Source organism: Mandrillus leucophaeus, unplaced genomic scaffold (assembly GCF_000951045.1).
Source record: "Mandrillus leucophaeus isolate KB7577 unplaced genomic scaffold, Mleu.le_1.0 Scaffold980, whole genome shotgun sequence".
Classification (NCBI taxonomy): Eukaryota; Metazoa; Chordata; class Mammalia; order Primates; family Cercopithecidae; genus Mandrillus; species Mandrillus leucophaeus.
In genome coordinates, this window is record NW_012110697.1 from 295,741 (window position 1) to 314,494 (window position 18,754).

Genomic DNA, 18,754 nt, shown 5'->3' on the forward strand with positions numbered 1-18,754 from the left:
TGCCTCAGCCTCGTGAATAGCTGGGATTACAGGCACGCACCACCACACCTGACTAATTTTTGTATTTTTAGTAGAGATGGGGTTTCGCCATGTTGGCCAGGCTGGTCTCAAACTACTGACCTCAAGCTATCCATCTGCCTCGGCCTTCCAAAGTGCTGGGATTACAGGCGTGAGCCACTGTGCCTGGCAAGATTTCTGATATTTGACTGATCCCCTGGAACTTCAGGGGCTAAGTGGATTTCTGTGCTAGTGAAGGTCCTGCCTCAGGAGATACTCTTGAACAACAACCTTGCACCTAAGGTCATCTCATAGTTCCTGGGCTTGGAGCAATCCCCACACACCACTCCACCTACCTTAGAGGTCTCATCCTCCAACAGTCAGCTGAGCCTCAGCTTCTTCCTTCCTCTTCCTCCTGCCAGCTTAACCCTCTGACCTCTCCCCTACCTCATGTTAACACTTGGAATTAAGTACTTCCTGCAACCACTGCTGCCAGTGTCCTTCCCCTACTCCCCAGTGTTGGAGGGGATTGAAGAAGAGAGCATGAAGTTTCAGAAACTGAGTTAAACAGAGACATTTCCTGGTGCTATGGGTGCACAGCCCTACAATCAGAGACAGGAGGAAGTGGGGGTCCAACTGCCTATGTGGTGTCAGGGGAAGGCACTCTCCTGAGTAGAGGCTGGGGAGTTATGGACATGGTGTCTGTAGGGATCTTGGATCTTCTCTGAGGTGAGCTGGAGGGCCCTTTCTCTGGAAGGAGGGGCAAGGAAGGGCCTGAACCAGTGACTGGGGTGACCAGACAGTTCAGGACTTTGGGATATCACAAATCATTAAGTGGCTCACTGGTGGTGGGGGCAGAGAAGGCTGGGTGGGAGTGGGGCCTGAGGATACTGGCGGTGGATTTAACTAAGCTCTGGGGCTCAGGGTGAAGGTGCGCATACCTGGAGAGGGGTGGAGGTGGACACAGGGCTGTCTACGTGGCTCAGGTGGGCAAAAGGCTTGGCTGCACCCCAGGACTCCAGGTAACGGGTCATCAGCAGTGATGGACGCATCTTGGGGCCCTCAAGCGAGGAGAGCAAGCCTCCTGCAGTGCCCTTCTCATCCTCCTCCTCTGCCTGGGACACATGAGGGCTGAGAGTAAAGATGACAGACACTCCCTCATTCTTCCTCCACCCCCCAGTAGGATCCAGGAACTCAATCTCTGGCACAGAAGAGATCAGGCCTGTTGACTGTGGGACAGTTTGTGTGGGCCAACCCACGGGGTCTGCGCTGGGCTTTTACCCGTGGATCGATGACCAGATAGGTGGGCTCCCCTAGCTCCCGAAGGTAGGGATCCCGATGCTCCATGCCTGCGTCCTCTACAGCATAAGCCCCTGCCAGCAGGGCCAGGGTAGCCCCTGTGATGTGCACTCGCCTGGAAGGAGGGAGGCAGTAGGGGTCAGCAGGGAGGGCCTTCACATCTCCTATTTCCTGCCCCCTCATGCCCGTGGCTCCTAGAACTGACAAACATCTCATGTCTTTTAAAGATCATTCCTGGAGGTCTGACTTCAAGAAAGAGCCTGTGTTACAGGAGGTGCCTCCCAGCTCCCCTCCCGGTACCCTAGGATCTCCCAAGCCCCATATGGGACTCATCTTAAGGTACTCATCTTGTGCTTATCTTAAGGAACTAACGAAAAGTTTGGCAGCCTGTGGTAGGCCTGGTTGGCCTTCTGCTGTAGCTGCCTAGGGCCATAGGTCTCACCCTGGTACACCGCCTGCCTCCATGTGGTTAGCCAGTGTGACATCATGGGACCAAACGTCATACTGCCACTTCTGCAGCCCGATGACTCCACAGAGTACACTGCCTGAGTGCACGCCCACACGCATGTTGATGTCCACGCCAGTGGCTGCCCGCAGTTTCCTGAGCAGAGTGAGTGTGGGGCAATCTGAGTCCTACCCTCAGCCCTGCCTATGAGACACCCCTGATTCTCACAAAGAGGACTTCTGTCAGTTGCCTGCTGCCCCCCACATCCACCCTCAGCATTCCTCCTGACCACCGCCTGAGCTGACCTGATGGCCCGGCACATGTCCAGCCCCATGCGCACGCAGTTGATGGCATGGTCTGGCAGTGAGAGTGGCAGTCCGGAGACACAGTAGTAACAGTCCCCCAGGATCTTGATCCGCATGCATTCATGCTCCTGGGAGTGTGTATGTGGGTGTGTAGAGGAACCTGGTTAGAGGCCAGAAGGGTAGGAGGGAGTTGGGAAAAGCGGGGAGCGAGTGTGGTATTCCTGAAGAACTTCCAAGGTGGGGTAGTGTTTAGATCAGATCTAGGGACTCCTTTCACCTGATATGGGGCTAACTGTCTTCCATGCAGATCTCTTTCTCAGAAGGGTTTCCCCAAGGGCTGGATGGCTGTGGCTCTTTCCACTTTTGGCAAGTGAAGGGGGTACCCAGAGTTGAATATGTGGTAGTGGTCTCAGGATTGAGAGGTTGGGGGGAACCCAAGAATTGGTTGCTTGGAGGTATCCCTGGAGTCTAAGCAGGTTGCTGGGCTGAGGTTGCATAGGGCAGAAATTTCTCTTGGAAGGGCCCCCTAAGGTTAGAATATCAAAACGTCTCTATAGATTTGGTCGTAGTGTCCAGAGACACATATGTTGGGGCTCTGAGCTTGTATGGGGCATTGTACTTGGGACATCTGTGGAGATATTGAGGGATCTCTGCAGGTTTCAGATGTGTGGTGAGCAGCTTCATGACTGGGAATGTTTGAGAGGGTTTCCTCTTTCCACTGGGATATCTGGGGGCCTGCATGCACTGAAGTGGGCCTGGGATCTTATAAGGTGGGAGTTTCCCTTGGAAGGGGCTACCCAGGATGGGAAATTTGAGGGTCCCTGGGTGGGGAGGGAAGCCTTCTCTGACCTTGGCGATCTGGTCGAACTTGCCAAAGAGCTCATTGAGCATGAGCACCAGCTCCTTAGGGGAACACTCGCTGGCCAGCCGCGTGAAGCCCACAATGTCAGCATACAGCACACTGCATAGGGCAGACTGTGTCAGTGGGGCCAGGGTTTTAGCCCACAGGCTCCTCCCCTCCAGCCATTCTTCATCATACCTGACTCCCTGGTGCCTCTTGACATAGAGGCTGTGGAAATTGTTGGTGCTCTCTGGCCGTGACCCCTGTCCTGCCTGCAGCCGTGCCATGATCTCTGCTTTCATCTCTCGGGCCAGGTAGGCAGGAAGGATGGACAAGAGAAGGTGTTCCTAGAAGAGGTCACTATGAGTACCAACTCCTCTGTATCCTAAAGCCAGGAGCCCCTGCCTTCCAAATCACTCAGGAGCCCACACTGCCCACCACACGTGCTCCCCAGGATGCTCCCCCAGGTCCTCCCTCTGCACACAACAGGTCTCCAGCACCCCATCCTACATTGATCACCTTTAGGGACTGAACTCCCAGTACCAACACCTGAATGAGAGTTCACTTAATATCATAATGCCCTAAAGTGCTTTTTATAAGCTTTGGTTTGTGTGAGCCTCACAACCTTCTAAGATGGGCAATACCCACGTTTTATACAAAACAGGAAACAGGTCAAGAAATCTGCCCAGAGTCACTCAACCTGTGGAGGACCCCCGTTATGTAATCTAAGCAACTCCTCTCTGGGAGCGCTGGTCTGGCCTTCCTAGGCCAGGCTAACCTGGTGCTTCTTTTCGGTGTCCAGCCGCCGGCGCGAGTGCAAGGAGCTGAGTGCCTCCCGGAACGTGGCCCGCAGGGCGCGCTCCATCAGCGCCTTGTGGTACACTCCTGCCACGTTCCCGCACAGGAACAGTACCGCATTTGCTGCCAACTGTGGGCGAAGGCCAGCCTCAGAGGACGCGGGACCCGGTGGTTGTCGCGTGTAGCTGGAATTGGTCTCAAAGACTGGCTGGGGGAGACTGGGTTCTACAGTGAGGGACCTAACTACTGTGGAACAAGTGGTGCCACACTGTGGCATCCCTAGGGGCGTTTCCCTTCCCAGATGCTCCCTGCTCCAGACTCTCGGCTGCTTCACCAATACGACCTCTTAGGTCTGGAACCTTTGCAGGTACATTTCCTCTGTTTGGAATACCACTCCACTGTCGCTACCCACTTCCGTGGCACAAAACTTTTTTTTTTTTACATTCTGTGTCAAGGTTTCATTAACCAACATCTGTTGTCCCCGGGCAAACCACGACACGACTCCCTTCCTTGAGACCTGGATCCCTCTTCTGGTAACAGCAGGCATTGCACCACACTGTTGTACCAGCTCTGCGAAAGCAAGATTGGGTATCCTACTCCCAGCGTTGCACCCTGCCTTAGAGTCACAGCTCCACAACCCCACCAAAGGAGACTACTGGCACGTGACAGAGCCGTCCTGAGCGCAGCCTGTGCTACTTGCGTGCTCACCTGCGGCAGCAGTGCAGGCCGTGAGTCCGGCTGTGGCCCAAGATACAGCCCCAGGACCAGTAGATGCGAGAGTGAGGAGGCGAGGCCCGCGACGGCGGCGTCCCGCATGCCCAAGGGCAGCATGGCATACACCGTGAAGATGACGAAGAGAAAATAGGACACCTGGGGGCGGGGCGCGGAAAGCCGAAGGCCAGAGTGGGACTATTCAAGGCCTGGTGAGGGATCGAAGCCCGGGCCGTCCCCGCTGCCCTGCCTGCCGCCCCTCTCACCTGGTCCCAGGCGCTCACCACGCCCCCGGTGAACAGGAAGGCGTGGCCTAGCGCTAGCAGCGCGACCCATACCAAGCCGGACAGAGGACGCGTCCAGCGCTGCAGTCGCTGCTCGCGGGAAGCGAGGCCCAGCAGCAGCGAGAAGCCGCCCAGCGCGCACAGCACAGTGGTCAGGAAGCTCGGGTCTGAGGTCAGCTCCTGTGGGCAAGGGGTGTATGAGGCAAGATTGTGACAGGGAGAAGGAATGAACCTGATAAGGGAAGAGCCGGCAGCCCAGCCCCTCAGCCCAGTTCTGAAAGATGTCTCAAGCCTAAGTACTAAAAGGAGGCAAGGCACCTCCGCTTGCCATTCACTTTAGGTTGAACCATTTGAAACTGCTTGTGTCCTAATGTTTTTATCTAGACTCAGCAATCTCGTATGATTTTTGTTGGTTGGTTGGTTGGTTTTTTGAGACAGAGTCTTGCTCTGTCGCCCAGGCTGGAGTTCAGTGGCACGATCTCGGCTTACTGCAACCTCTGCTTCCGGGTTCAAGTGATTCTCGTGCCTCAGCCTCCCGAGTAGCTGGGATTACATGCTACCGCCACCACGCCCGGCTGAATTTTTTTTTTTTTTTTTTTTTTTTTGCATTTTTAGTAGAAGACAGGATCTCGCCAAGTTGCCCAGGCTGGTCTCGAGCTTCTGGGCTCAAGCGATCTCCCACCTCGGCCTCCCAAAGTGCTGGGATTACGGGCGTGAGCCACCGCGCCCAGCCTCCTGCGGTCCAACCTATTATCTTGCTGAGCCTGGGACAGCTACCTAGAAGATCTGGCTCCCATTTGTGAATCTGGCTCCCCTATTTGTGAATCCATGACTTTTCTGAGCCTCAATTTTCTTATCTGTCAAACGGGAACCAAAGCTTCATGAAACAAGTAAAAGATAGATCCTAGCTCACAAGAAGGCACTTCGGAATGAATGTCTCCAAATCTGGCCAATTTGCTCGGGAGATTCCCGGCGGCGCGGGGGCCGGCGGCTGGCAGCTCGGAGGGCGGTGCGAGGCAGTGCTCGAGCAGCAGGGGGCGCCAGGACCCGCAGCGTCCCGCACCTTCCTGGCCGCCAGGGCTGCGATCTCGCCACCTGCCTCAACTCCTTGCAGAAGTTCCACCGTCGTCCCCGCGTTTTGTCCCCATCTCTTCCCGGATTTCGGCGTGGACTAGCAAGGATTGGCCGCGCCCGGTGATTTTCCCACTTTGCCTCCAAGGAGTGAAAAGAAAACCCGGGGCAGGCCATTTCTAGAATTTGATTAAAGACTCCCTTCCTTCCCAAACAGGTACTGGACATGGGTTTACTTTGGGACTCAGTGAGAGCCGGGTGGAGGGTGCCTTCTGGGAGTCTGTGGGCACAACTGCCCCACATCCCCTAAGAGGCAGAGAAAGGCAGGAAATGAATTCCTCAGGGGCCTCCTAGAATTTCCCTTTTGGAAAACTGGAAAATCCGGTGATGGATTTATTGTAGAACCCGTAGACCACGGACGTTCATGAAGTCTGTCAGAACCCGGACAGAAACTAGAAGCATCCAGGACTCAGCTTTCTCCCTGCGCAGACCCAGAATGGTACAGTGACTTGCCCAGGGTCACTGCAGTTCCTAGCCAGATTCAATGGTTCTTTCTCGGCTCCCAGCAACGAAACACATCGAAAAAAAGACCCCACAAACCCCAACCCCGAAAACGCTACCCAGGCAGCGACCCTCCCGCAGCGGCGGCCCGGCTCACCCTGCCGCTGGCCCAGGCAACCACGAGCAGCGCCGCGAGCGCACAGAGCACGATCCCCAGCAGCAGCAGCAGCAGCGGGTACTGCTGGCTCAGGCTGTAGTAGGTCTCGTAGAAGAGGTCTTCGCTGGGGGGTGGCCGGGGGCTGAAGAGGCGGGCCATGATCTCCCCCGCCCAGAGTCCCGAGGCTGGCTAGGGCCGGGCGCCGGGTTACCTCCTTCGGCCCGGCGGGCCGCACCTGAGCTTTTCTAACCCGCTCCAAGCCGCTACCTCCCCGCGCCTCCAAACCTCGTGGTAATCCCGTCTCCTTTTTCAGGCCCTCCCTGCGGCCTCCCAGCCCGCTCCCAGCTGGCTATGAGGGGATCCCTCAGTCCTTTCCTCCTCCTCCCTCGTGCCCGGATTGTGGAGGTGCCCTAGCAAAGCTTCATCGCCAGGAGGGCAGGATTTGGGGTTGGTGCGAGGGAGCCCTGGGTTCCCCTGTCCCCCGGGTTCCCCTGTCCCCCGAACTCACTGCCCGCGGCGCTGGCGCAGCGGAGTGGGCTAGGCCCAGGGAGGCAGCAGGGGACCTGATGGCGGAGTCACGCTCGCCGCTGCGCTCTGGCTCAGAGTCCCGGGCGACAGGAGCTTCCCTCCAGGCGCCGCGGCCCCCCTCCCACTTCCCCGACGGGACAGCCCGGCCCCTTCCTGTGCCGAAGCCGGACTCCCCTGGTCTCCTCCCGCACTTGGTTTTGTCTCTCTTAACACCATCGCCTTCCCGCCTCAGCCCCTTCAGGGAAGGGCAATGTGGACCCTGGGAGAGATGCGAAGGGGTGGCTGGGGTGGACCGAATAGGGTGTGTCCAAATGGGAGTGAACGTTTGGTAGTGGGGAGACTGAGGGCGGGGGGCTGAAGCCTGGCGAGGGAAGAATGTAGGGAAGAGTGTGAGTCCTGGTGGGGATCTAGGTCAGAGCTGGGGGCGCTCATTCTCCTCGTCTCTCCGCCTGGCTGGCAACCACTACTACCAGGTTTGAACTGTTCCGTGGGAGGGGGTGCGCGTGTGTATAGCTTTAGGAGCCATAGCTTTCCACTCCCGAAGAGCAGCTGGGAATCAAAAGGGAAGCAATGTCTAGGAAGCAACCTGAGTGTGTGGTGGAAGCAGGTATGGGACCTCATGATCTCTAAGAACCTGAGGGCACCGTGGGGGGCCTGGTCTGTGATCTTTCACACCCACTCATCCCTTCCCAGAGCGCTGCAACTGAGTTGAGAGCCCAGAAGAAAAGGGACCACAGCCTCTATCCCCAGAGTTTAGGGTTAGGGTGGGGTCGCCATCCTAGGCTTTAAAGGAAGCACTGCCCTGAGATTAGACTGGTCTGGGGAACCAGGCCTCTGGGATTCCTTCCTGTTGTAGCCGGCTGTGCCCTGACCTTGTGTGCCAGGCCGTTGCCCACTCCCAGCCCCCAGCATCCCCACTTCCTGCCATAGCAGAGTTGTGGTGCCTCCCTATCCCTCACTGGCAGCTCCCACCCCCATCCCAGTCCCTCCCTGCCCCTGGCTGAGCTCAGACTTTGGCTAGCATTCCATCATGTTTATTGACTCCTGGGGGACAGATCACAAAGTCAGTTTGTGGGCAGGCCAGACTGCCCTAGAAGGAAGTCAGGGGCCTCAAGGGGTGGCGCTCTTCCTTAACTCGTAACTCTTGGAGGCAAGCTCTGAAGGTGCTTTATTTTCCACTATGATTATACCAACCATGTGGCCCGCTCCAGTTTTCAGGTTCTTCAGGGCCTTCTTGCGAACCTGTTGGTGGAGGGTGCTGCCAGCCCCTCCCCGTGCCCGAAGGTGCCAGGCCCCCTGTGGGCAAGGCAGTTGTCTGTTGCATAGTCAAGTAGTTGTTGTCTCCAACTTGCACCCCAGAACAGTTGTGTAAGTTAATGAGTGGTCGCCCTTTAAGAGAAATAGTGATGGTGGCAGGAGGGTTTAGCTGTCAGAAAGGCCAAGTTGGGGGTGGGTGGGGAGTATGAGGTCTCCACCCCCAACTTGGCCTTGAGTGGAGTGGTCGCCCAAATGGCTGTGTTAAGGTGTGTCCTGTGCCCTTCCCTTCAGAGTTCCTCTCCAGAATTGGCTTAGCAGAAGCTCTAGAGAGTAGCAATTGACATTTGAGACCCTGATCTTTTTTGCTGGGAAGTCCTCTGGACTGCTGAAACAATGGAACTTAGGGGGCTCACAGAGCTGATGCTGTGGAAAGTTAGAAAACTCAGGGACAAATCCAAGCTTTGTTGTGTGACCTCAGAGGGCTCCTTTCTCAGGGGGTGTCAGTTTTCCCATTTATGAAATGAGGTTGAGTGAGATCATCTTCTCCCCTCCCCTCCACAAAGTACCCTGAATCTAGATATAGATCTGGAGGAGGAGTCTCGTGGAAGAATTGAACAGGGAAAAGAAAGAGGTGGAGAGTGGGTACCTGTTACTGGATTTGGCTCCGGGGTCCTGGAGGACCAGTTCATGCCATGTCTCTCAGCGCCCTGCAAACAGCACAGAGCATCCAGTTCTGTCCTGGAGCCTGGACCGCCCAGTGCACTCCTCTCAGCCCCAAGTTTTGCCTGGCAAGGGGACAGCATTTATAGGACTCTTAGTGCATCCCCTAATCCTGCCAATGTCTCACCTGATTCCCCTGGGGTCCAGGACTTGGTGTTCCAGTTGATGTGGGGCTGGGCATCTGGTTTCTGAAAGTTGAGGTCTCTGGAGTCTGGGGAGGTTGGGCCACTGAATCTGAAGATGTCCCTGCTGTCCTGGCTTGCAGAACCTGCTCCTCTTGTGCCCTGCTCCTCTTGGTAAGGCTCGGGTATTTTTCAGGAACAGAGCTGGGAGACCCCTCTAGATTCAGTTTGTTTAGCAGCTCAGAAACCATGACATCATTACGACAGTGTTGGTTTCCTGTGGTTCTCCTAAAGCCATCCATTTCTGTCCCTCCTTGGCCTGACTCTGGGGTAGAAAATCTCGGATTGCTGCTCCTGAGCTCAGATAGGAAATTCTTTACCTGCAGGGATGGGAGGAGTTTGCTGGGTATGACTTGGATGAGCCAGAGTAAACCCAAGGGAGTAGTCTCTTGGAACTCAGGGGTGGGCTGGGGAGGGTGAGGACAAAGGTCAAGGCATAAAAAAGCTGTGGTTAATGGTGAGTCATTGGATGGCCAGGTAGCCATGCTGTGCCATCCCTGACCAGCTCCTGGAGAGGGGTGATGTTGGCGCTCACTGTGGAGACAGCAGTATTTATATTGTTCTCCACCATCTGGAAGGCTTCATCAGTTTTTGGTAGGCATTCTAGAGGGACAGCAGAGTGGGTTGCAGGTGAGCAAATCTTCTTTTCCTGAGGAAAGCCCCATGCTGACAGACCCAAGCTTACCCCAGATCCAGCTAATTGGCCAGCTCACCCTGGAAGGAGGGTCTGTCCTTGGGCTCACTGCTCCAGCAGAGCTGCATTAGCTCCTTCAGTCCTTCTAAGCCGGGAGTCTCAGGCCCGGCTTGGGGCAGCTCAGTCAATGAGGGCCGGGTCTGCCTCCTGCACACTGCTGCATACACCAGTGATGCTTCTGTTGGCACTGGAGTAGGGGAGGAGGGTGAGAAGAGGAGGCATTCAGGGTAAAAGGGAATATCTGCTCCATCATGGAAAGAGGCAGGGAGTGTAATGTGGGGGCACAAGGAGGGAGGAGGGCAGTCTTAGTAGGTGATCAGGAAGGGGAAGCTTTGGGGCTTTCAAGAGAAGGGCACCTGGGGTTAAGGATCCCAGAATCCGCCTAGAGTCTTACACTCAGCTTCTCTTCCAGCAAGCACTGCCCACATTAGGATCCCGAAGCTGCAGGAGACACAAAGCTGAGGACCAGTCCAATCACTGGCAAGACTCCTTTCCTATACATCCCCCCTGGGAGGGCCCAGAGAAGTGTAGGAATCCCGGCTGTGTGTTTGGGCTGGGATCCTTACCTGTAGACATCACTGGCTGTGGAGGCCTTCTGGTTTACATTAACAAACAGTTCTGGGGCCAAGTAGCCCAGGGTGCCCCCTGGCTCCCTGGATGCTGTCCCTGACTGTGAGCCTCCCTGAAATGTGGACAGGCCAAAATCTGCCAGCTGCAAAGGAAGGAAAGAAGTGGGAGGTAGGGAAGACAAGGGGGCCAGGCAGCCTCCAGAAACCCCCTTGCCCCCAGAAGGTTCAGGTTCAGCTTTGTAAAGGGAGTGTGGAGGTCAAGGGAAGAGGCTCCCTTGGATAGTAGATCTAGGTGCCTGTGGTAGGGCTGGGTCAAGGTCTGAGTCTCCAGGGCTGGGTCAGCCATGACTCTTTGGAGGGGTTGGTGGGGCAGCTGGTGGAAATGACTCGTGTGGGTCGGGGCCTCTATCACCTGGTATGGCAGGAGCTAAAACTCCTGGCTGGGCTTTGTGCCCTGGCAGCCCTGTGTCCAGAGGAAGAGGCTACGCCTATTCAATAGACAGGGCTCTGGAGGTCTGGTGTCCAGTGGGCCTGGCTGGAGCTGCTCTGGGGTGGGACCTTGTCCTGAGGCTGAGAGGGGTGTAGACCAGCTGACCTTGACGTGCAGCTCTGGGTCCAGCAGGACATTGGATGGCTTGAGGTCCCGGTGCAGGAGCACCGGGTCCTGGTTGTGCAGGTAAAACATCCCAAGCACCACTTCTTTCAGCAGGCGGCAAAGCAGCGGCCAGGGCCTAGGGCACTGGGGCTGCAGCAGCCGGGACAGGGAGCCGTTCTCCATGAATTTAGTCACCAGAGCCGGCTTGGGCACGTGGTCCCAGTTCACCTTCTCGATGACCCCTTCTAGGCGCAGCACGAATTCGTTATCCAGACTTGCCATGGCCTTGACCTCCCTGGATATCGCCTTCCTACACTCCAGGAGAGAGCTGGAGTCAACCGGGGTCGTGGGAAAAATCCCTCCATTCCCCATTCAGGCCCCAGAGCACAGTGGCTCCACCTTTTTGGCCAGATTGCGGCCGGGGGCGGGCAACCGGGGTCACTCACGAGTTTACAATCTTGACCGCCACATCGTAGCCCCACTTCCTATGTCGCGCCCGGAACACTGTGCCGAACCCGCCTCTGCCGACGAACTCCTGGTTTTCCAGTTCCTCGATGGACACCAAGGAGGCGGAGGCACCACTGGGCCTGAGACAGGGGTGTCGCCCACTAGCCGGCAGTGCCCTACGCCAGCGCTGCTCCCCGCGCCCCTGTGACTCGGCGCTTTTACTGCAATCCCCGGCCTCTCTCGCCGGCCCCCACCGTCTCCAGACTCAAAGGCGTTCTCTGAGCGAGTCCGTGGGGCGCTCTGGGTGTGCATGTCGGAGGCTGCGATCGGCATGCCACTCCCTACTCACCATAACTTGACGCACGACATCAGGCTGGAAGGTGCGAGGGGGCCTCTGGAAATTGCGAGCAGTAGGAGATGGAATGACTTCTGGGGCTGCGGTCTTTGGCAGAGAGGGGAAGGGATCTGTCTCTGCAGGGATCAGTCTCTAGACCAAGACGGTGACTCCACTTTCCGGGTTGCTACCCTTATTCTGAGTTGACTGAACAACTTCCCTTACAGGCGCCTCTACAGTCCCGCCCCTGGGGTGGGGCAGGGGGCAAACCGAAAGCTAGTGCCTTTCTCCCTGACTACCGTTTCCTGAGTGCCTGCCGCATGCAGCGGCCAGGTTAGGTGTGACTGGGCATTGAGGATATTAGGGAATGGGTCCTCACCTTCCAGGAACCCACAATCAACCCACTCCTACAGTCAAAGCCTTCCCTTTTCCCACAGGATTTCCTGCTCCACCACCTGCCAGGCCATGAGTGGAGATGGTGCTTAGGCAGGTTTTATTGTTTTAGGGCTCAGCTCTCTCATAGCTGCCCTAAGATCATAGCCAATGCATATATAAAACTTATCATGCACCAGGTACATAGATTAGCTTATTTAATTCTCACACGAACCCTAAGGGGATAGGTACTGCTTTTATTACCTTTCTATAGATGAGGAAACTGAGACACTGAGAGTTTTAGTACCTTGCCTAAGCCCATATGGAAATAATGGCTTTGAACCATCAAGTTATCCTGTTTTCACATAGGTTTCAGGGCTGTTTTCACATAGGTTTCACCTGTTTTCACATAGGTTGCAGGACCACTCAGCTGGTCCTGCAGGAGGCTGGGAAAGTTGTGAAGCATCCAACGATGTAGTGAAGGATCCCTATTTGTATTCCTTGGGACTTATATGTTCATAGGGACTTATATGCCCTATGAACAGGAGCTCCTTGAGCTGGCAGACCCCAAACCCACTCCAAGGGCATTGTGGTAAGGCTAGATATACCAGCCCATCCAGCGAGTTGGTGACATTGTGGTGTACACTGCAGTGGAAACAATTCAGAGCTTTCCTGCCCTCTCCCTTGCATGACAACTCTTGCATGCAAATACCCTAATTAATGTTCCTGACAAGCACATGCTCTGGACACAGGCTTTTGATAACCCAGAAGCATGGAGAGTCTTAAAGATTTAGGGCAGAAAAAAGGTGTCCATATTTTACCTTTTGGAGGTCTGACCATGACTGGAGGTTGTGGGAACCTGATAGGGCCAGCCCTAGGCACTCAGTCCTTCACAGGGACACTCAACCCTGTGGGTTGTGTGTTGGCTTTCACTAAAAGGTGCTCACCTTGGTACTTGCTTTCCATTTTGTTCAGTGGTCCATGGGCTCTTCTGGTTGAGGCAGAAGTGATCAGCAGTTTTTTCTAGAACAACTCCTGGAGAGCTACACCATGGCTTCTGGTAGGGTCAGCTCATGCTATTTTGGAGCTATTTAGGGAATTGTTCAACTGTAGTCTCTTTAAAAGCCAATACATGGCAGATACCCAATAAATATTTGTTGAATTGAATGAATAAATGAACAACCAAAAATATTAAGCCTCTTTTAAGGCACTGATCATCCTAGATGGAGCTCCATACTCAGTAGGAGGAAAGAGGAGATTGGGTTCCTATAGGGACTGAGGGCTCTCACCTGCACAGTTCATGAAATCCGTCTTAAGTAGGCTTTAGTATAGAGATATGGTGGTATCGCACAGAATCCAAGAAGGCAAGAAGTGTAGCAGGTCCTCAGAAAAGCCTAGAGTCAAAAGCTGAGAACCATCAAAAGGGGTAGCCACTCCCTTTGTGATTCTTTTTGGAGAGAATAACCCAGGCTCAGTATCTCCACTTGAAGGAAGCAGGCAAAAAGGAGTTGGAAAGGTGTTATAACCGGATTTCTTCAGATTGGTATGAGACCCTGAGAATCAGGGATAAACTACTGTGAAGCACAAAGTTGGGTGTGGTATCAGGGCCTATACAACGTTTTGACTCAAAATAAACAGCCCCTTTAAAAGAAGGAAGAGCAGGGAGAAGAACCTTAGAGTAAGTGCCTAACAGGACCCTCAGCTTCCAGCAAGCGGGTGTGGGGGTGGACCTAGGCACAGGTTGATTCTTGGAATTTGGAAACTCAGAGTTTGGAATAATCAGATAAAGAAACTAAAGACGCTATTGTAAAATGTTTAAAGAAATAAAAAATAGAGTAGAGAAATAAAAGAGCAAGGCATAAGAGATCATAAACAATGTCCAGATATATTTACAAAAAATAAAACATCAAGAAATAAAAAATGTATGTAACCATTAAAATTGAAATTGTAGATTTTGGTTAAACAGAAGATATAGCTGAAGAATGAATTAGTGTACTGAAAGATGAATCTGCAGACATTCTCCAGAATGCAGCAAAGACGAGCAAATAGAAAAGTTAAGAGACAAAGAATGAGTAGGTCTAACATGTTAAATTGGAATCCCATGAGAAGAGAAGCGAAAAATTAAAAATGGGGCAAGGCAATATTTAAGGAAAAAATGACTGACAATTTTCAATAACTGATGAAAGACAAGGATCCATCTGGGCACAGTGGCTGACACCTGTAATTCCAGTGCTTTGGGAGGCCACGGTGGGAGGATAACTGGAGGACAGGAGTTCAAGACCAGCTTGAGCAACATAGTGAGACCCCATCTCTACAACATAAAAATTAAAATAAAAGGTTGCCAGTTCTGGTAATCTTAGCTGCTTGGGAGGCTGAGCTGGGTTAGGGTTAGGGTTAGGGTTAGGGTTAGGGTTAGAGCTTGAGCTCAGGAGTTGGAGGTTATGGTAAGTTATGATTGCACCATTGCACTCCAGTCTGGGGAACAGAGCAAGACCCTGTTTCTAAATAAATAAATGAGCAAATATAAAAAGTCAAATATACACAAATATAGGAAGCACAATTTGTGCCAAAAAGGATAAATATAAAGAAATTCACTCTAGTTATACCTCAGTGAAACTGCAGAACAGTGAACACAAATAAACAATATTAAAGGTTAAGAAGAAAGCATAGATCATCTACAAAGCAGCAGTAACTAAACTGGAAATACACTTCTCAACAGCCAAGTAAAAACCAGAAGATGTTGAAATAATTTAACGTGCTCAAGGACAGGAAAAGTGTTCCTGAAAAAGATAACTTTGGTGTGTATACAATTTTATATTTACAGACAGGTAAAAAAAGAAAAAAAAGACATTTTCAAATAAATGAAAACTGAGTTTACCACGAACAGTCTCTTTCCTAAAGAAGTTTCTAATGGATGTGCACAAAGAAGATTTAAAAAAAAATTATCCCAGAATGAACGCGTGAGACACAGGAAGAAACAGCAATTTCCCAGTAAGTTTAACCATGAAACTAATTAACATCATGTCAGACCCTTAGAAATAAGAGACAGTGGCTCACTAATTTTTCTTTTCTTTTCTTTTCTTTTTTTTTTTTTGAGATGGAGTTTTGCTCTTGTTGCCCAGGCTGGAGTGCAACGGCGCAATCTCGGCTCTCTGCAACCTCTGCCTCCCGGGTTCAAGCCAATCTCCTGTCTCAGCCTCCCGAGTAGCTGAGATGACAGGTGCCTGCCATCACACCCAGCTAATTTTTTTGTATTTTTAGTAGAGACGGGGTTTCACCACGTTGGCCAGGCTGGTCTCGAACTCCTGACCTCAGGTGAACCGCCCACCTTGGCCTCCCAAAATGCTGGGACTAATTTTTTTTGTTGTTGTTGTTTTTTGTTTTTGTTTTTTTTTTTTTTTTTGAGACGGAATTTGCCTCTTGTTGCTCAGGCTGGAGTGCAATGGCACGATCTCGGCTCTCTGCAACCTCTGCCTCCCAGGTTTAAGCTATTCTCCTGCCTCAGCCTCCCTAGTAGCTGGGATTACAAGCATGTGCCACCAGGCTCGGCAAATTTTGTATTTTTAGTAGAGACAGGGTTTCTCCATGCTGATCAAGGTGGTCTCAAATTCCCGACCTCAGGTGATCCGCCCACTTTGGCCTCCCAAAGCGCTGGGATTACAGGCGTGAGCCACCGCGCCTGGCCGGAACTAATTTTTTAAAAAAGATCTGCTACCAGTAATTCCACTCCTGAGTATATCCTAAAATAATTGAGGCCGGCCCCAGTGGCTCATGCCTGTAATCCCAGCACTCTGGAAGTCCGAGAGCGGCGGATGACTTGAGGTCAGGAGTTTGAGACCAGCCTGGACAACATGGTGAAATCCCATCTCTACTAAAAATACAAAAATCAGCCGGGCATGGTGGCACGTGCTTGTAATCCCCCCTACTCAGGAGGCTGAGGCAGGAGAATCGCTTGAACTCAGGAGTCAGAGGTTGCAGTGAGCGAAGATCACATCACTGTACTGCAGCCTGGGGGACAGAGCAAGACTCTGTCTCAAAAAAAAAAAAAAAAAAGAATAGGAAATATGGATTCAAATAGATAACTGTACACCAATGTTCATAGCAGCATTATTTGCAACAGCCAAAAGGTGAAAACAACCTAAATGTCCATCAATAAGTGAATGGATCAGTCCAATAAAAACTGTTGTACATACCGTACAATATAATTCAGCCTTAAAAATATGATTTGACCTTAATAAAATTCAGACATATGCTATAATGTGGATGAATCTTGAAGATATTATGGTAAGTAAAATGAGCCAGTCACAAAAGGACACATATCATATGATTTCACTTATATGAGGTACCTAGAATAGTCAAATTCATAGAGACGAAAGTAGAATGGTGGTTTGTAGGGGCTGAGGGAAGAGAATGGAGAGTTACTGTTTAGTGGATACAGAGTTTTAGTTTGGGAAGATGAAAGGTTCTAGAGATGTAGTAATGGTTATACAATGAAGTCAACATACCTGATGCCACAAAACTGTACTCTTAAATGGTTAAAATAATAAATTTTGTGCTATGTGTATTTTATCACAAAAAGGATCTGCTAAAAATTTGATTCTAGTATTAGAAAGGGACATATGAAAATTTATATTAATAAACATTTAGCTGTTTGATTTAACATCAAATTTCACTGCAAAGAAAGAAAGTATGTATGTATATGTATATATGCTTAGAAAAATATGTGAATGGACAAATAGAAAAATGTTTAAAGGAATTATTCCCGGCTGATGGGCTTACAGGTGATTTTTATTTTCTTATATTTTATATTCATAGCTTTTTCTTAGTGCATGTGCTGCTGAGGTGAGTACTTGTAGTCTCATTTTTATCTACATTTTCTAATTTTCCTGAAATGAGTTCATGAAATGAGTGTAGTAACTCTACAGTTTAGCTTCCTCTTCGTCCCCAGGACACACCCAGAGATGTAGGAGCTTCCCTCTCCCACCTGCCCTAGCCCGTCAATCTATTATTTGCTGCTCCCTCCTGATTTCTTGTAACTGTAAGTAGCCTGCTGGTCACTTTGGTATTTAATGGATGTTATTATGTCTTGGAGTTTCAGTATGGTAAGTAAGATTTTTGACAGACATAACATGATAGAGGTGATTCCACTCAAAGAGAATGTTCTGAGCCAAGGGTAAGGTCTACAGTGTGAATTTTTGTGAGTCCGACTGCCAGACTGGCTGAGTGGCCTTTCCTTCCCCGCTCCCACCGGCAACAATGATACAAACTAGTCTTATCCACACTTGATGGTTCACAAAGCACTTTCACAGTAAATTCTCACAATCAATGGAGGCTGGACTTACTGTCTAAGGTTTACAGAATAAAAAGGTCTCATTTTTTGTCTGCAGGTGAATAGCAAACATAGAGTGATAAGAAATCTCTCTTTTTTTTTTTTTTTGAGACAGGGTCTCACTCTGTCATCCAGACTGGAGTGCAGTGGCGTGATCTCGGCTCACTGCAACCTCCACCTCCCAGGTTCAAGTGATTCTCCTGCCTCAGCCTCCTGAGTAGCTGAGATTTCAGGCCGGCACCACTACGCCCTGTTACTTTTTTATATTTTTAGTAGTGACGGGGTTTCACCATGTTGGTCAGGCTGGTCTAGAACTCCTGACCTCGTGATCTGCCCTCCTCAGCCTCCCAAAGTGCTGGGATTACAGGCGTAAGCCACCGTGCCTGGTGATAAGAAACCTTTTTTTTTTTTTTTTTTTTACTGTGGCAGTGCGGATTCCCGCCTGCTCTCGTCCCTCCACCCGCTTCCGACTCAGGGATGCTCCAGCTCATGGGGGAACTCTTATTCCAGCTGCTGAAAACAAACCCTCCACACATGGCGAAAGGGTGCAACTATGGGCAAAAGAACTGTCACTTTTGGGGACTGAGCTATACTCAACTCAGGAAAGTCACAAAACAAACCCCAGGGTTTAAGAGAGAAGAGTAATGGGGTGAACTTTCCACTTGGACCGGGACTCCATCCACCGTGGCGCCCGCCTCTCCCTATCCTTGGGATGCTTTCTTTTGGGGAGCCTCCTCCAGGGCCCAAGTATTGCTCTTCTGCTTTAGGATTCCAAGCAGGTCAGAAGCCCCCTTTTACTTGTTTTTCCTTAGGAGAGCTGAGGGGCTGATGCTTTCACAAAGAACCACGTCCTTTAGCTCTCCTATCCCACCTGTGCTCACTGTCCCAACAAAACGGAATCCCCGCGCTTCATCTGTTTTCTCACAGAGCGCATTTTGGATCTGCGTCCCAGAGCGTCTCTTTGGCAGAACTTAAGGTACTTGTCTGTACACTCAAGGACAGAGAGGCTGAGCAGGGTAACTATTTTGATTCTACATTGCCAGGGTGGTACCAAAAAGATTTTGGGCAGCTATAAGTTAAATGTCTACACACCTATTACCATAATGCCCCTTCTGTCAGTGTGGAGTCCTTCTCTCCTTCTGTCTAGTGTAATTTCTATGCTCTCCCAGCTCCTCTCACCCCAGTGGAGCAGGCCATTGCTTCATACCGCTTCCCCAGCTGGGTGTCCTGTTTCTTTCTTTTCTTTCTTTCTCTCTCTCTCTCTTTCTTTCTCCTTCCTTCCTTCCTTCCTTTTCTTTCTTTCTTTCTCTCTCTCTCT

The 18,754-nt window shown here is 51.6% G+C and overlaps 2 protein-coding genes across 5 annotated transcripts in view; both read right to left on the reverse strand.

Annotated features, from left to right (window-relative positions):
- ADCY4 (adenylate cyclase 4) overlaps positions 1-7,021 on the reverse strand; it is a 15,999-nt gene extending 8,978 nt beyond the window's left edge. The window contains exons 1-11 of one of the 4 annotated variants that reach the window (XM_011971006.1): positions 6,918-7,005; positions 6,410-6,594; positions 4,663-4,860; positions 4,394-4,555; positions 3,666-3,815; positions 3,086-3,234; positions 2,896-3,007; positions 2,047-2,174; positions 1,739-1,897; positions 1,279-1,411; positions 939-1,112 (exon numbers count right to left, since the gene is read on the reverse strand). In XM_011971006.1, coding sequence (XP_011826396.1) covers positions 939-1,112; positions 1,279-1,411; positions 1,739-1,897; positions 2,047-2,174; positions 2,896-3,007; positions 3,086-3,234; positions 3,666-3,815; positions 4,394-4,555; positions 4,663-4,860; positions 6,410-6,568 — 1,524 coding nt within the window. In that variant the 5' untranslated portion in view covers positions 6,569-6,594; positions 6,918-7,005. Of the gene's footprint in view, positions 1-938; positions 1,113-1,278; positions 1,412-1,738; positions 1,898-2,046; positions 2,175-2,895; positions 3,008-3,085; positions 3,235-3,665; positions 3,816-4,393; positions 4,556-4,662; positions 4,861-6,409 lie in introns of all 4 variants that reach the window. The other 3 variants (XM_011971008.1, XM_011971007.1, XM_011971005.1) reach the window with 3 other exon arrangements.
- A 933-nt stretch (positions 7,022-7,954) lies between these two features.
- On the reverse strand, positions 7,955-11,989 carry RIPK3 (receptor-interacting serine-threonine kinase 3). Its single transcript, XM_011971009.1, has 10 exons — positions 11,751-11,989; positions 11,401-11,541; positions 10,955-11,264; positions 10,357-10,502; positions 10,185-10,231; positions 9,810-9,977; positions 9,632-9,699; positions 9,042-9,416; positions 8,841-8,901; positions 7,955-8,326 (listed from the first exon to the last, which is right to left on the reverse strand). Exons 1-10 carry the CDS (start codon positions 11,768-11,770, stop codon positions 8,106-8,108), a joined length of 1,557 nt encoding a protein of 518 aa, XP_011826399.1. The 5' UTR covers positions 11,771-11,989; the 3' UTR covers positions 7,955-8,105.
- Between the last annotated feature and the right edge of the window lie 6,765 nt (positions 11,990-18,754).

What these genes read in the sequence shown, in the direction of transcription:
- RIPK3 (XM_011971009.1), bottom strand. Translation starts at nt 11,770, where the DNA reads ATGTCGTGCGTCAAGTTATG. An exon ending in GCGGTCAAGATTGTAAACTC is followed by an intron (nt 11,265 to 11,400) that starts GTGAGTGACCCC and finishes CCTGGAGTGTAG; the next exon opens with GAAGGCGATATCCAGGGAGG. An exon ending in ACAGCCAGTGATGTCTACAG is followed by an intron (nt 10,232 to 10,356) that starts GTAAGGATCCCA and finishes TGTCTCCTGCAG; the next exon opens with CTTCGGGATCCTAATGTGGG.